The sequence below is a fragment of the Eurytemora carolleeae genome, unplaced genomic scaffold (assembly GCF_000591075.1).
Source record: "Eurytemora carolleeae unplaced genomic scaffold, Eaff_2.0 scaffold303, whole genome shotgun sequence".
NCBI lineage: Eukaryota > Metazoa > Arthropoda > Copepoda > Calanoida > Temoridae > Eurytemora > Eurytemora carolleeae.
In genome coordinates this window covers 161,234-177,196 of record NW_019396305.1, presented here as the reverse complement: position 1 = coordinate 177,196, position 15,963 = coordinate 161,234, and the positions used below count along the sequence as shown (strand labels likewise).

Sequence of the window (15,963 nt, the reverse complement as noted above, 5' to 3'; positions counted from 1 at the left end):
AGCTAATTTAAAGAATTTACAGTTAAAGGATGAAAATGGGTTATAAAGTCAAATCTCACTAGAGTTTAAACCAGGACCTCTAGTCTACCGTGGTATCCACTGTGTGTATCCTTGATTAATTTGATTTGTTTACAAATCTTATTTAAAATTATTTTATGTGACAAAAATTTAATTTACCAACCTTGAAGCTATCCTAACAAATGGGAACCAACCCTAACACATTGATCCAAACCTAACATATAGATCCAAACCTAACTTTCTTTTAGTCCAAGACACGAACATTTTAAAACTTGCTTGTTTTAACGTAACTGATATTTAGACAACTCGGACAGGGGTCCATATAATTCCTTTTTCAATCCCATTTGGGATTGACAAATTTGAAAGAAATGATGGAAAAATTTTTTAAATGATAATTTTAAAAAAATTGTTTCATTTTTTTTTAAATTGGGGGCAAATGTGTTAGTGGAATTTGAAAATGTTTTTTAATTGGGGGCATTCTTTGTAATTGGGGCAAATGTGTTAGTGGAATTTAAAAACGTTTTTAAAATTGGGGGCATTTTTTTTAAATTGGGGGCAATTGGGGGCAAATGTGTTTGTGGAATTTAAAAATGTTTTTTAATTAGGGGCATTTTTTACAATTGTTGGCAATTTTTTTCACAATTTGGGGTAATTGGGGGCAAATGTGTTAATGGAATTTGAAAATGTTTTTTTAATTGGGGGCATTTTTTGTAATCTTTTAATTGGGGGCAATGGGGGCAAATGTGTTAGTGGAATTTGAAAATGTTTTTTAATTGGGGGCATTTTTTCCAATTTGGGGCAAATTTGTAAGTGGAATTTAAAAATGTTTTTTAAATTGGGGGCCTTTTTTTTAATTGGGGGCAAATGTGTTAGTGGAATTTGAAAAAAAAAATTTAATTGGGGGCATTTTTTTTTAAATTGGGGGCAATGGGGGCAAATGTGTTAGTGAAATTTAAAATTGTTTTTTTAATTGGGGGCAATTTTTTACAATTGGGGGCATTTTTTTTAAAGTTGGGGGCAAAAAAATTATTTTGGGATCGAGAAAATCAGCTATTTTGGGAACTATATGGACCCCTGAACTCGGAAAGTTATTCATTAAATTTTTAGACCGCCTTAACTTTAAAGTGCCGCAACTTCTTGACCGTTGGTTTTAACCCCACCAATCTTATACTTTTTTGTAGCCCTAGACATATGCATTTAAAAAGTAGTAATTGGCAAATTAAATAGTTCTCTATGTTTGTGCGAGAGTGTGCATATTGACGTGTAATATTTTTGACTTTTTAAAAGCTCAACCTCAAAACTCTGAGATTGTATTACAAAATTCTATTATCTTGTATTTTTTTATGTGAACAATTAGAATCAGATAAAAGATATGGACGATTTATTTGGCTTTATTTCACACGATCCCTAAAACGTCGAAAAGCTTGGTTTAAAAACTTGATATCTAAAAGCTTATCAAAAAACACGATATGCCTATCACAGGATATATGTATAGAAGTTTTTTACTTGTATATTCTCATTTTCCCTTATATACTATCTATCTATTGCATGTTTTCACCTTTTCCTCATTTTCATTTTCCCTTATATACCATCTATCTATTGCATGTTTTCTCCTTTTCCTTATTTTCCTTTTCCCTTATATACCATCTATATATTGCATGTTTTCCCCTTTTCCTTATTTTCATTTTTCCTTATATACCATCTATCTATTACTTGTTTTCTCCTTTTCCTTATTTTCATTTTTCCTTATATACCATCTATCTATTGCATGTTTTCACCTTTTCCTCATTTTCATTTTCCCTTATATACCATCTATCTATTGCATGTTTTCTCTTTTTCCTCATTTTCCTTTTCCCTTATATACCATCTATCTATTGCATCTTTTCACATTTTCCTTATTTTCATTTTCCCTTATATACCATCTATCTATTGCATGTTTTCACATTTTCCTTATTTTCATTTTCCCTTATATACCATCTATGTATTGCATGTTTTCACCTTTTCCCCATTTTCATTTTCCCTTATATACCATCTATCTATTGCATGCTTTCACCTTTTCCTCATTTTCATTTTCCCTTATATACCATCTATCTATTGCATGTTTTCACCTTTTCCTCATTTTCAATTTTCTTTATATACCATCTATCTATCGCATGCTTTCCACTTTCCCCATTTTCATTTTCCCTTATATACCATCTATCTATTGCATGTTTTCAACTTTTTCTTATTTTCATTTTCCCTTATATACCATCTATCTATTGCATGTTTTCACCTTTTCCTCATTTTCAATTTCCTTTATATACCATCTATCTATTGCATGTTTTCAACTTTTCCTTATTTTCATTTTCCCTTATATACCATCTATCTATTGCATGTTTTCAACATTTCCTTATTTTCATTTTCCCTTATATACCATCTATCTATTGCATTTTTTCACATTTTCCTTATTTTCATTTTCCCTTATATACCATCTATCTATCTATTGCATGTTTTCACCTTTTCCTCATTTTCATTTTCCCTTGTATACCATCTATCTATTGCATGTTTTCACCTTTTCCTCATTTTCATTTTCCCTTATATACCATCTATCTATTGCATGTTTTCACATTTTCCTTATTTTCATTTTCCCTTATATACCATCTATCTATCTATTGCATGATTTCCACTTTTCCTCATTTTCATTTTCCCTTATATACCATCTATCTATTTTATGCTTTCCACTTTTCCTCATTTCATTTTCTCTTATATACCATCTATCTATTGCATGTTTTCACCTTTTCCTTATTTTCATTTTTCCTTATATACCATCTATCTATTGCATGTTTTCACCTTTTCCTCATTTTCATTTTCCCTTGTATACCATCTATCTATTGCATGTTTTCATCTTTTCCTCATTTTCATTTTCCCTTATATACCATCTATCTATCTATTGCATGTTTTCACCTTTTCCTCATTTTCATTTTCCCTTATATACCATCTATCTATTGCATGTTTTCCACTTTTCCTCATTTCCATTTTCCCTTATATACCATCATATACCATCTATCTATTGCATGCTTTCCACTTTTCCTCATTTCATTTTCTCTTATATACCATCTATCTATTGCATGATTTCCACTTTTCCTCATTTACATTTTCCCTTATATACCATCTATCTATTGCATGCTTTCCACTTTTCCTCATTTCATTTCTCTTATATACCATCTATCTATTGCATGTTTTCAACATTTCCTTATTTTCATTTTCCCTTATATACCATCTATCTATTTTATGCTTTCCACTTTTCCTCATTTCATTTTCTCTTATATACCATCTATCTATTGCATGTTTTCAACGTTTCCTTTTTTTCATTTTCCCTTATATACCATCTATATATTGCATGTTTTCAACATTTCCTTATTTTCATTTTCCCTTATATACCATCTATCTATTGCATGCTTTCCACTTTTCCTCATTTCATTTTCCCTTATATGTTATCTATCTATTGCATGTTTTCCACTTTTCCTCATTTTCATTTTCCCTTTTATACCATCTATCTATTGCATGCTTTCCACTTTTCCTCATTTCATTTTCTCTTATATACCATCTATCTATTGCATGCTTTCACCTTTTCCTCATTTTCATTTCCCCTTATATACCATCTATCTATTGCATGATTTCCACTTTTCCTCATTTTCATTTTCTCCTTTTCTCCTTTTCTCTCCAGATTTCTTAGTTTTCTTATTCACTTGCTGGCCGAACCCCCCCCCCCCCATGCTCTTGCATTGTTTTTGCATCTTCAGCAACTTTTGCAATAAAATCCTCTCTCAGACATTTATCTGACATTTTTTTAAAAAAGGATTTTACCGACAATTTTATCTTAAAATAACATTTTTTTTGTTTGAAACTCAAAGTTTATCTGAAAGCGACTGTCATTGTAATTTCCAATGACCCTCCATTTAAGAGTTATGATCTGACATACAAACACACAGAGATGGCTAGTTTTGAATTAAAGATGTAACCCAACACAAATGTTTTTAAAAATAAAAATTTATTAACTGTGAACTACGGATAGTCATGCATGATTGAAACGATACTGATAATTGTTATCTCACAATCACCAACTTTCTTCTAAACCCCACTATTTCTTCAGTCAGAGTACTGCAATTTACTGCTACTTACACCGGAAACTTAATTGAGGGTGTAATTTCAATGATCCAGTGTAGATTTTATAGATATAAAGTGCCATGATAAGGTTCAGTTTGTAATCAACTTAGCGGGAAAAAAATGTTTTTTATCTTTAATTATATTATTTCTGGTCATATGTGATGTGCATCCTCCGCCCCGGTATAAATGCATTTTATTAACGAACTTTACATCGTTTTACATACTCGATCTGGGTAAATTGATATGGTTTAAAATTTCTTTAGTGGAAAGTAGAAAAATATTTTTCATTTTCGGCTTTTTGGTTGACACAATTTTCACCTGAAACGATCAATTGTTCTGGTACAGAATAGTGATTTGCCAAAATATTACTTAATATTATATTTTTGCATATAGGGTTATTAAGAACTGGATAAGGGTAGGGGGACCTTCGTCTATAAGAATCAAAAATTTATCTGAATTAGAAATATTGAATACCACCTTAGATTGTAAAAAAAATGACTCAAGATTGCTCAGTCTTCTGAAAGAGCATACATGTTCTTTTACGTGAATTTACTTAAATAGACAAATAAAAATCTATATATAAAGTAGTAATCTTGGTTTGTTTGGTTGTATGTCTAATCATAACTCAGGAACCCCTTGACCGATTTGCCTCAAATCCAGGGGAATGTTCTAAGCTTGGTTTTTAGATTCTAATTTGAGTGGGTTGACTTGAGTAGGAAAACATCCAGGCAAAGCTGGGTTCCAATGCTGATTGGTAAATGTTATGGGAAACAACTATGCTGATTCTGACTTCTTTATAAAGGAATTGAGTCTTTGCCACAAACTATGATTTTCTTATCAATATTTCTTCACAACCCAAAGTCGTAAACTTTAGATATTTCAAACTATGAATTCTGTTGGATCAAAGAATCTAAGTTTGAAACATAAAAGGCCTACACTATTAGGTTGCACAGATATAGGGATTAGAAAATTAGAGTTTGTTGCAAAGATTCAATTCCTTTTGGTGATCGAACATACATCATCTCAATTTCAATCGTGAAATCTGAGCTTTTTCCTTTATCATGTTTTGCAAGGCCCATTATTTAAAAAAATAAGCTCAGCACCCTTTGGGAGCCTAAAAGCCCTCTAGAAAATTGAGAACTATAGATTTTACTGGTCCGGGGGGGGATGACTCTATATATAGCCCCCCTCCCCTTGTGTACGCCTCTGTTTCTCATTATATAGTTTGTGACTTATTCTCCAAAAATTACAACGCACTACAAATTCTAATTTATTACAAATCCTAAATAGTTTGCATCTCTTAATTTCGTACGCTTAATTTAAAGAATGCATGCGTATATATGCGTACCTCTCCCACCTTGCCCGGGTTAGATAAAGCCCCCCCCCCCCTTCTCGCTGTGTTTCATTTATATAACATCTAAGCGTGGGTCTGTTTAAATGCAGTTCATGCATTGGATAATTCGGAAAATATTCAATTTACACAGTACACTGCTAACACACCTCCATCTTGTTTATCCTCCAAATTATTTCACTAAAAATGTTTTTCAGTTAAGTTTCCTTTTTTAAATTGAAAAGAATTTAGATATATAAAGAATACATTGCCAAACACCAAGATAAAAGTACTGGATTGAAAAATTATCATTGTAAATAATTAACATCAACCTTCCCCACTTCATCCCGAGTGGATTGCAAAAAAGGGAAAAAATATCCGGAACAATGATCCAAATGAGATGATTTTATAAGAAAATTTCGACATTATTGGATGACATGCTAAAATAAATACACAAAATTGAAAATTAGAACAGACATACGTATCGTATGTCGATAAACTCCAAAAGCTTACAAAAAACAACAAATTAATCGAAATGGGTCAGAGTGCACACTACATAGTACACACTGTATTATTGACCAATTATTAATATTTTTATACCAAAATAGGTCAGAGTGCACACTACATAGTACACACTGTATTATTGACCAATTATTAATATTTTTATACCAAAATAATGTTATGTCTTAACAATTTTATATATTGCATTCCACATTATTTTTTGCTTCAAATTTTGTTAAAACATATTTTTTATTATTGACAAATTATTAATATTTTGTTTAACTTATAATTCCTTGTGAAAAAAAAACATTAATTATGTAAAATGGCTGGGTTTTGTTTATGTTTATTTAACAATTTTCTATATTTTGAGGTCATTGCATTCCACATTATTTTTTGCTCCAAATTCTGTTAAAACATATTTTTTTATTACTGACAAATTATTAATATTTTGTTTCACAAGGCTTGGGAAAAAAAACACTAACGAAGTGAAATGGGTCTGTTTTAGATGTATTTAACAATATTCTGAGTTTCGATGTTCGCTTCGAATTCTTTTAAAAAATAGTTTTTCTTTTTTTCATCTTTTTACATTTATTAAAGCTATTGTTGTCCCTCCGTCCCCCTGTTTTTGCAACACTTTAATGATTTGTGTGATTGTTATTGGCTTGGTTTTTATTATCATCAGATATGAGATATTTGCATAATAGTGAAGAATTTATTATACAACATCAAACACAGTGTTTGGATTTATTAAATAATCTCTTTGACTACCTTTACCTTTTATTATTATTATCACTATTTTTATTTTTATACTTTTTTGCTTTTTCTTTTATGCTTTCATGGACCAGATTTAATGAATAAGGAGACAATTAGTTGATCCGCGTTGACTAAGTTGAACCACTTTTCTTTAGTACCGTTTCAAGTTCTAGAGTAACGATTCAACCAACTATGTCTGACTCTGCGCGCAGTTCAACTACATCTTGCGTTATATTCAATCTGGTTCAAGGTTAATTCACGTAAAATTAGCATTTGGGTTGAAATCTTGCGTTAGTTTTTAATCCACAATTTGAAGACTTATTAAGAGGGACAAAAAAGTTTTGAATTTTGAATGCAACAAAAAGAATTTGCTTAACTCATACTTGAGCTTAATATGATAAAACAGAGATAGGAGCTTCGAGGTCGCAAAGTTATAATTTTCGTCCATTTGACAGTTCACTTAGTTTTTAGATTGGAGGGACTTTCTTGCATTAAATTCTTATTTTAGAAATTAATTGGATTGAAATAAAATGGCGTAAACAGGACTTTGTCCTCAAACAATATATCAGATCCCATGATTTCATAATCTTATATTCTTGCTGAATTTAAACAAAATAACTGCAAAGTAAATTTTTTAACAAAATGTTTTTTTGATGTGTAAAAATTAGTGGGTTGTGGGGGCCGGGGGGGGGGAATTGAAAAAATAAAGTTTAAACTTATTGTAATTTATGTTCTTCAGTTTTAAATATATTCCCACTTTCATAATTGCTTTAATTTCACACTAGTTCTTCTCCATATTGTGTATTTGAAATTGTTTATTACTTCTCTTAATTTTTTGGATTTGCATGCTATTATTGAATTAAATAAGGACCGGCTTTGTTTCTGAATTCTACTTAAAAGCCCATTATAGTTTGTAATTTGCTACTCTTGGAGGATTTTGTAATAGCACATTTTTTACGTGACTATTGTAATTTTATCTAACAATCTAGGCATGCTTTAGTATAACTGTCTCCTAATAAAATGCGGGAAAATAAACGGCGGCAATTTGCTCAACATGGCGGCATAAAATGGCGGCATACTTGACCGCAGATCCGGTTAGCTATCTCTACTAACTATCTGGCCCGCTTTCTTTTAACGATTTTAATTAGCAAGAATACCAGATGTTTTGTAACATCCTCGTAATTAACTAGAAATATATATATATAAATATATATTGTAAATTTTACACACAAAATTGTGTGTATATTTACATGCACAAGATGCCCCGGTCTGTGTACAATTCATTGAAATTGTACAAAAAAAGATTGTTCTGTATGTCGTGTAAATCCTATTTAAAAATGATTTTTACTTTAAAACTTGGAAACAATCCCAGTTTACATAGTTTACACCCTGTCAAGATTTTATATTAAAAAAAACGTGTTTAGCCGGTTTTAACATATTTTTGTTAATAACTTCTCCCAAACCAAAAACATGCTTGAAAACGTAGAAAATGTTGAAATGAAAAAAATTATAAGGTTTTTATGTGCTGAAAGTTTGGCACATTGGAGGGAGAAATGAGTCGTTTGTAATGTTTTGAAAGTTTTATTTTTTACTTAATAACTTTTAAAGAAATGTTTTATTTTTAACCAGATTCAGCCGAAAACGTGTCAAATTACTTGGAATTCAGTCAAGGTTTTCCTGCTTCTCCATCAAGTTTTTCTAAATGTAGATCTAAATAAGTAAAAGTTTATTTTTGGTTAATAAAAAATCACTTCCAATTCATTAAACTATTTTACTTGAGGAAGTTGGAACGTCAATTGTTGTTCAATTCTGTCAAATTCAGATCATTTTTTTCATATTTATTGTTGGTGTTTGTTCAAACGATAAATTAAGTTGACTGCCGATGTTATTTCCACGTATAAAAAAAAATATATTTTGATCTGAGTTGACCCTTAATTCTGATTATTCTGATGAGTTGACCCTTCAGATTTGTTTCTGTCAGGCAGAATTCAAATATGAACGTAATTTTCCGTGACTCCTAATGAGAAGATCAATTTAGATTAACAAGTTAACTTTGGGGGGAGATAATTAAAAGAATTTAGTCTTTGGGAAAAACCTAAATTTTTAATTCCTATAAATAATCCATTCAAAATTCGGTGATGGTGATGGACCAAACCTCTGTAAATAAAAAAAATAGATGTTAGTTCCACATCTATTGAAAATATATATCGGTCTGGGTTCTTGTGATTGTTTCTTCACAAAGATTAAAAACAATAATCCTAATGAAACTAAACCTTGAACATATATTGAAACAAGCACAAGAACAGTAACTGAACATCTGATGTAACAAGGACAGCAACATATATAACTGAACCCTAACCATGTTCAAGAACTTGTCATATAAAACAAAACATGAACTATAGTACAAGAACATAACAAGAATATGAATATTGTACTATGAACTAGAAATAATTTACTCCTAATCATGAACTAGAACTAGCAACTAGAGAATAATACCGAACTTGAAGGAAATGAGCCTTTGCCACAAACTCTCATTTTCTAATCTCTTTATCTTTGCTACCTGAGGCTGATAGTGCAGACCTTTGATATTTCAAACTTGGACTATATAATCTAATATAATTCTCGTTAGATTGCTAAGATATAGGTATTCGAAAATCAGAGGTGTGGCGAAAACTTATTTAGAATAAAAAAATATGGATTTCCAGATTTTTAACGAATGATATTTTCAGTACGAGATATCCAGCTCCTGAGAAACCAAGACAAAAACGAGCAGTTATCCAGGTATAGGCTCACAACAAATCATGAGATATCAGAGACGACATTTTTAACTTCTCTGATTGATATCGTACACCAAATCCATTTGTATACAAATAACAACACTTAACTTTTTTCATTCAACCGACAAACTAAATTACTTGCCACCCTTCCCCCCNATCTACTCTGTCAATGTCACCCCTGAACTTTCTTGTAGCATTTTTCATAATTCTCCGTATTTCCCTGACTAGGTTAAATGATGTGTAAAAGTAGGGGACGATCTTCTATCATCAACTATCAAGCTTATCAATGTTTTATATATATTTTATCAATGTTTTATATATATTTTATCAATGTTTTATATATATTTTATCTATGTTTTATAATATTTTATCTCAACTCAAAGCATGAAACAGAAGGTGTGAACATGTAATATTGCTTTAACTCAAATTCAACCCATTCTAATTTTTTTTTTACATTCAAATAAAGGAATAATGGAAAATTTTGAATTTGCTATCGACATTTTGGATCAACTTTTTGCATTCTTATATTTTCAATCTAACTCTTGCAATAAATCCAACTACATTGAACACAATCCAACTACATTGAACACAATCCAACTACATTGAACACAATCCAACTACATTAAACACAAAAAAATGTTATTTAGATAATTTTCATCTAACATTTCTAATTCAGTAAACCATTCGAAATTCCAAATTTAAAATACAAAATAAATGTTGAAATATTTCGTAAGATAACATTTTTTTAGTCTTGGCTTACATTTCGAAATGGCCTGTCTTGAGCCCAATTATTTTTAATTATATTTTAGAAATTAATCTATATTTTCTATTTTTAAAATCCTAGTTTTTCTTTTCTTAACTTCACATTTTATTTTAAATAATTTTATCAAAGAAAATGTTTCACGTATATATATAGAACCATCCTATCTATTTATCTATATATCCATATCTATTAGCAACCATATGTTTGAATATCTATAAAGGATATGGTTCGACCTCTGAAACAATGGCTGTTGAGACACCGCCACAACCCCTACCCCAGCAAGGTAATTTTTTGAAATTATCTTAATGAACTTAACATTTACCTACTTTAATTTTCATATTGTTTTGAAATATTTACAACCTGATCATTAAAATGTGACTAAGAATTCTGCATAATAAATTATCAAATTTTGAAAATCAAAGTTTTAAATCATTAGGTTGCACAGATATAGAGATTAAAATAATTACTCATTTTTTTCAATTGGACTTTTTTATTTTTCACTCACCAAAAAAGTTCACGAAACTTTTCTTCTTGGGTTCTACAGAAAAAAATAACTGCGACATTGGCAGGATTTTTTTATGGGAACAAAAATAAAGTAGAAGTTTCTATAATATATATATTTAGTTGTAATATCTGTTTGTCTGTTTTTTTTGTATGTCCGATCATAACTCATAAACCCTTTGAGAGATTTGCCTCAAATTTTGATTGGGGAACTCGGGAGAACTACGGCAATGTGTTTAGCTTGGTTTTGAGATCTTAATTGATTGGGTCTACTTTTATAAGGAAAAAATGGCCAACATTCTAATATACGACCGAGCGCGGGTAAACGGCGGAAGTGACTATGAGTACCCATGACAACGCTGGGTTCTCAAGCTAATTTTACTAATTAATTAAATAATTTCAGACTGAGAAGGTTCAGCTTGCCTTGAACTCACAGATGAATCTTACACAGGTTATCCTTAAACATTGCATTATTAAAAGATACTGTAGACCTAATTTTAGAAAATTTTAAAATCTTAGATAGATAAACAAGGATAGCTCAATACTAATTTTAGAAAATTTCAAAGTTTCAGATAGATAAACAAGGATAGATAGCTCAATACTAATTTTAGAAAATTTTAAAGTTTCAGATAGAATAAACAAGGATAGATAGCTCAATACTAATTTTAGAAAGTTTCAGATAGAATAAACAAGGATAGATAGCTCAATACTAATTTTAGAAAATTTTAAAGTTTCAGATAGAATAAACAAGGATATCTCAATACTAATTTTAGAAAATTAAAAAAACAAGGAGAACTAAGTACATGTTGTCCAGGCAAAAGGGTTGAACTATGCCGTTTTGAACTAGACAATCAACTGTTAAAATAAAGGATCAATAGTCCATGTACAATTAACTACAAAAAATTACGCCCTGTTTAAATGATGTATTTTGAGTAATTTTTTCTCCTTTAAATAAATCCGTTAAAAACTTTGTTTACTTTCTATTTAAGATATATAGGCCAACCATAAAGTATAAATTACAAAATTTATCAGTTGAAATGGGTTCCAAACTAACTAACTAACGTAATATCCAGGACCCTTAGTTTACCGTGCGTCAGCCCTAATCCATCCTTCCCTTCGTTTTTTCATTTCTTTATAATTTAAATAAATGCATACTTTCATTCAAAGGACTTGAGTCTTTTTCACAAACTCAAATTTTCTAATCCTTATATCTCAGCAACTTGATGGTGCAAACCTTTGATATTTCAATCCTAGATTATTTGATCTATTAGAATTCATAGTTTGAAATATATTCGGTATTGGGTTGCAAAGATGTAGGGATTAGAAAATTTGAGTTTGTGGCAAAGACTCAAATCCTTATTAAAAGTAAATCGAACTCATTCTCTCCTGTTAGGAATTAGAAAATTTGAGTTTGTGGCAAAGACTCAAATCCTTATTAAAAGTAAATCGAACTCATTCTCTCCTGTTTCATGATCACTTGATCCCCCCCCCCCTCCTCACCCATTTCTTAAATTTCTAATTACTGCTGCTTCAAACGAGAACAAAATAAACTTTTTTATTTATATTTTGTTTAAACTTAGAAAATTACAGTTTAATTAAAAGCAGGTCCGTCTAATTTTCATTAATCTTTATCAGGTTATTTCAAGTGAATCTGCATGCAAAGATTCCCAAGTTAGCCAATTAAATTCTTCATCTGAAAAATAATATGGAAGATTTTGTCTTTATTTAGTTTGAACAGTGTTTAAATCTGATCATTACCATATGTTTTCCTCCAGCAGAAATGCCTAAGTCACGGTTGTAGAGAAACCACTATTGAAAATAATAATAGTAATCTTAATTGTAAACATTAAGGTTCCATTTTGAATCAAGCATTGCCATCTTTGTATGGAAGGTTAATCGAAATTACACTTACAGTCCCTTTAAATCATTTAAAATATTGTTATTGGGTTTAGCTAAGACTCATATATTAAGATTATGAGTTTGAAAATGTATGCTTTAACCATAATCAAGTTTAAGCACTACTTTAGTATTGCGTAATTTTGTTATAAATTGATATATCAGGATTGGGGATTTTTCCACTGCGTGGCAAATATATTCGCACTTTCTATCCTAAAGCTTCTTAAACTGGTTTACAAACATATTTTTGCATTGTCTATAATTGAATAGAACTTTCTCCGGAGTAAAGGTTCAGAACAGGTTTTCACAAATAGATTTGCAATCTCTCCTCGAGAAAACAGGTGTGCAGTATTATTTTGCACACAAGTTTACAAGTATTATACAGGGTAAGCGAAAATTAAATTAAGTTTAATATACTGGATCGCAAAACAGTTTTCTTTTTGTGCCTAAAAGAATGTGAATTTTCGTTTATATTTTGCAAATACACATATCACAATGAACAATTTATAGAGACGGAGACATTTATTTGATCTTAAAGTGTTTTATAATAATGTCGCCTATTCCTACCCGAATTCATCTATAAAAATAGGAAGTACAAATAATTCTGTTAAGTTAGTACTCACTAAAATAAAGCTGTTTACTTATATATACATACATGTCCAGTAAGAAGCTGCATTAAATAAGCATTGGAAAATGTTCTGAACTTATTTTAAGAAGATATGTATATATTATAATATACTTTTACCCCATATTGAGATGACTACATGTATCCCCTACCTATATTTAATATTCCCCTAGTCAGTAGATCCACCAGAATTTGTGTCTGCTTTATTTACCCAATGTCTATATATATATTCAAGTTTTTAAACTTGACATTTTATTAAAAAGAATTATACTGAACATAATGTTTCACGTCTCTTGACAATTCTAAGTAGTCAAAATTCTTTGAACAAAATATATATATATATATATATATATTTACATATATAAGTAAACCACATATTATTTTCCATTTTCCTGTTGTTCAGATTGTTTCATGTTTTAAACACTCCCCTGCAGTAGTTGAGTTGTATTTGAAATATAAATGTTAGCTATAGCCGGCCAAGTTGCTGGACGAAATTGCACTGCAATTTTTTAAAGATGCTAAAACAATATTGATTTTTTTTCTATAAAATTCGATTTTTTTCCCTCTACGGTTTTATAAAATCACATGGTCAGCAGCAAACACTTTTGATTTTCGGCTTCTTGATTGAACTTTGATTGACCTCAAAGAATAGGCTACCTCAATATAAACGACTCCTCATTTTCGTATCATGACAGAAACTTTTATATTTTAAATTTTAGATTTTTTGCTTTCCAAAAGTCGACATTATATGTGACATATACCTCATTTTTCTAACCTCGATGTGAATCGTTTACGAAACTTTAAACGGAAAGATGTATAGATAAAGATAATTATCTTATTTCTATCTTAGGATTTGTCAGCCAAGATGGCATAAAGTTGCGAATGGAAACCATGAACTACGCGATGATTTTTAAAATGATAAATTTTTACATTGAAAGATTAAATAATCAGAAGATAGAATTATTTCTTGACCTTGAGGATGCCCTTGAAGTCTTTCAAGAAATTTGAAGAGTTTTTTTCGCCTAGATACATAAGAATAGATTGTCTATGAACACTGAAAAACTGAAAATTGTACAACCCCTTGTACATCATGAACTCGTGAAACAAAAGGTCAATGAATACTATTAACTTCTCAGGGTCAATCTGTAGAAAACTAACTATTAATTACTACTTAACCGGGAGATTAAGGGAGGATAATTAAATTGAGGGGAAAACCACTTAGCCGAGGGCCTCCAAGACCTTTTTGGGGTTCTAAACCTCACGAGCGTAGCGTTCAACGAAATAACCAACCTTAAATTCCCTCCTTTTTTAATTCCAGGGAGGATAATTACTTATCCTCCCTCTGTGATCCATACAGATTTATCAAATAAATAGTTCTCTAATTTAATTTTATATTTACATTTATCACTCTCTTAATCATAAAAAAGGAGGGAATTTAAGGTTGGTTATTTCGTTGAACAGGAGATTAAAATTTTAACTGATCAGTATCTTGTCATTCTGAATTGTGATAAGTATTACTTGTCCTCTAAACAAAACAGAACATCCCATACATTTGTCCTGAGTTGAAACAATACTTGTCCCATTTCTTTTTATTTATTGTACTGTATATACGTAGCTAGTACAGAGTTAAATTCATTTTTTCAATTTCAACTGAATTACACTCCGGTGGAGACGACATGAGCTATCTAGTCTAACTTTTTAGGGTTTCTTGTCTATAATTAAAGCCTCATTTATTTTTAGTTTACCCTGTACATAAATTACGTATTATTCAGGTTGCGAATTGGTTTGCGAATGCGAGACGACGTCTGAAGAATGTTGTACACGAACCACGGTGCTCTTGGTCTAAACGTCTACGCTTGTACAACAAATATGTACAGGTACGCGTTCACCCATGTATTTAAATACAGTTAAATATTCATAAAACAAAATTTGATATTCAGTAAATTGTGTATCTTTAAAAAGGTTTTTGAAATTTTACTATAATTTTAAACACATTTCATACATACAGGGCACAGGGTGTTCTAAAAACATGAGTATTTAGTGACGAATTCGAGATCGTCTTTTTAAATGATTTTAGATTAGTGATGCCTACTGATAAATCTGTAATCTAAAAGTTTCGTCTGCTTGAGTTTAGATTTGTTTGTTTATATTTTGATTGCAAGCTGTTTACAAACAGTTCACATCGTTGTTCATCTTGCAGAAATGTTACAGACAAATCATGCAACCTTTTACCGTTTTCTTTTTCCCTCAACCAGACATTATCATATCATGTATTGTATTGCTTGTTAATAAGGCGATCTCGAATTCTTGACCCAATTCCAATGTTTTATCGAGACATCCCATGTACTTAAATTTCTACATAAATTAATTTCATTGACGCCCCTAGGCACAGCCAGACAATGAGCGAAAACCCGCAAACCTTTATTGTTTATTTATAGTTTGGGGGCTTTTTAGCCAAATATTTCAAATATTGAAAAATAGTAGAATCTGTAACTTTTTATTTATATAATATAGATGAATACAGGAGGACCCAGAATTGACTGCAAGTATCAATTCTGGGTCTAATTACTCTTTCAAACTAATATCCCCTGAAAATCCCCTCTGTTTTGAAAAGATGAAACAGAAACAAAGATAAGATTTAGGATCATGGATC

The 15,963-nt window shown here is 30.5% G+C and overlaps 1 protein-coding gene across 2 annotated transcripts in view; it reads left to right on the top strand.

The window, feature by feature from the left end:
* Positions 1–15,963, top strand: part of LOC111700589 (uncharacterized) — a 50,206-nt gene that overhangs the window by 19,128 nt on the left and 15,115 nt on the right. For both annotated transcript variants that reach the window (XM_023471560.1, XM_023471559.1), the window contains exons 8-11: positions 9,478–9,529; positions 10,509–10,571; positions 11,193–11,240; positions 15,083–15,187. In XM_023471560.1, the coding sequence (XP_023327328.1) occupies positions 9,478–9,529; positions 10,509–10,571; positions 11,193–11,240; positions 15,083–15,187 (268 nt within the window). The remainder of the gene's footprint in view (positions 1–9,477; positions 9,530–10,508; positions 10,572–11,192; positions 11,241–15,082; positions 15,188–15,963) is intronic.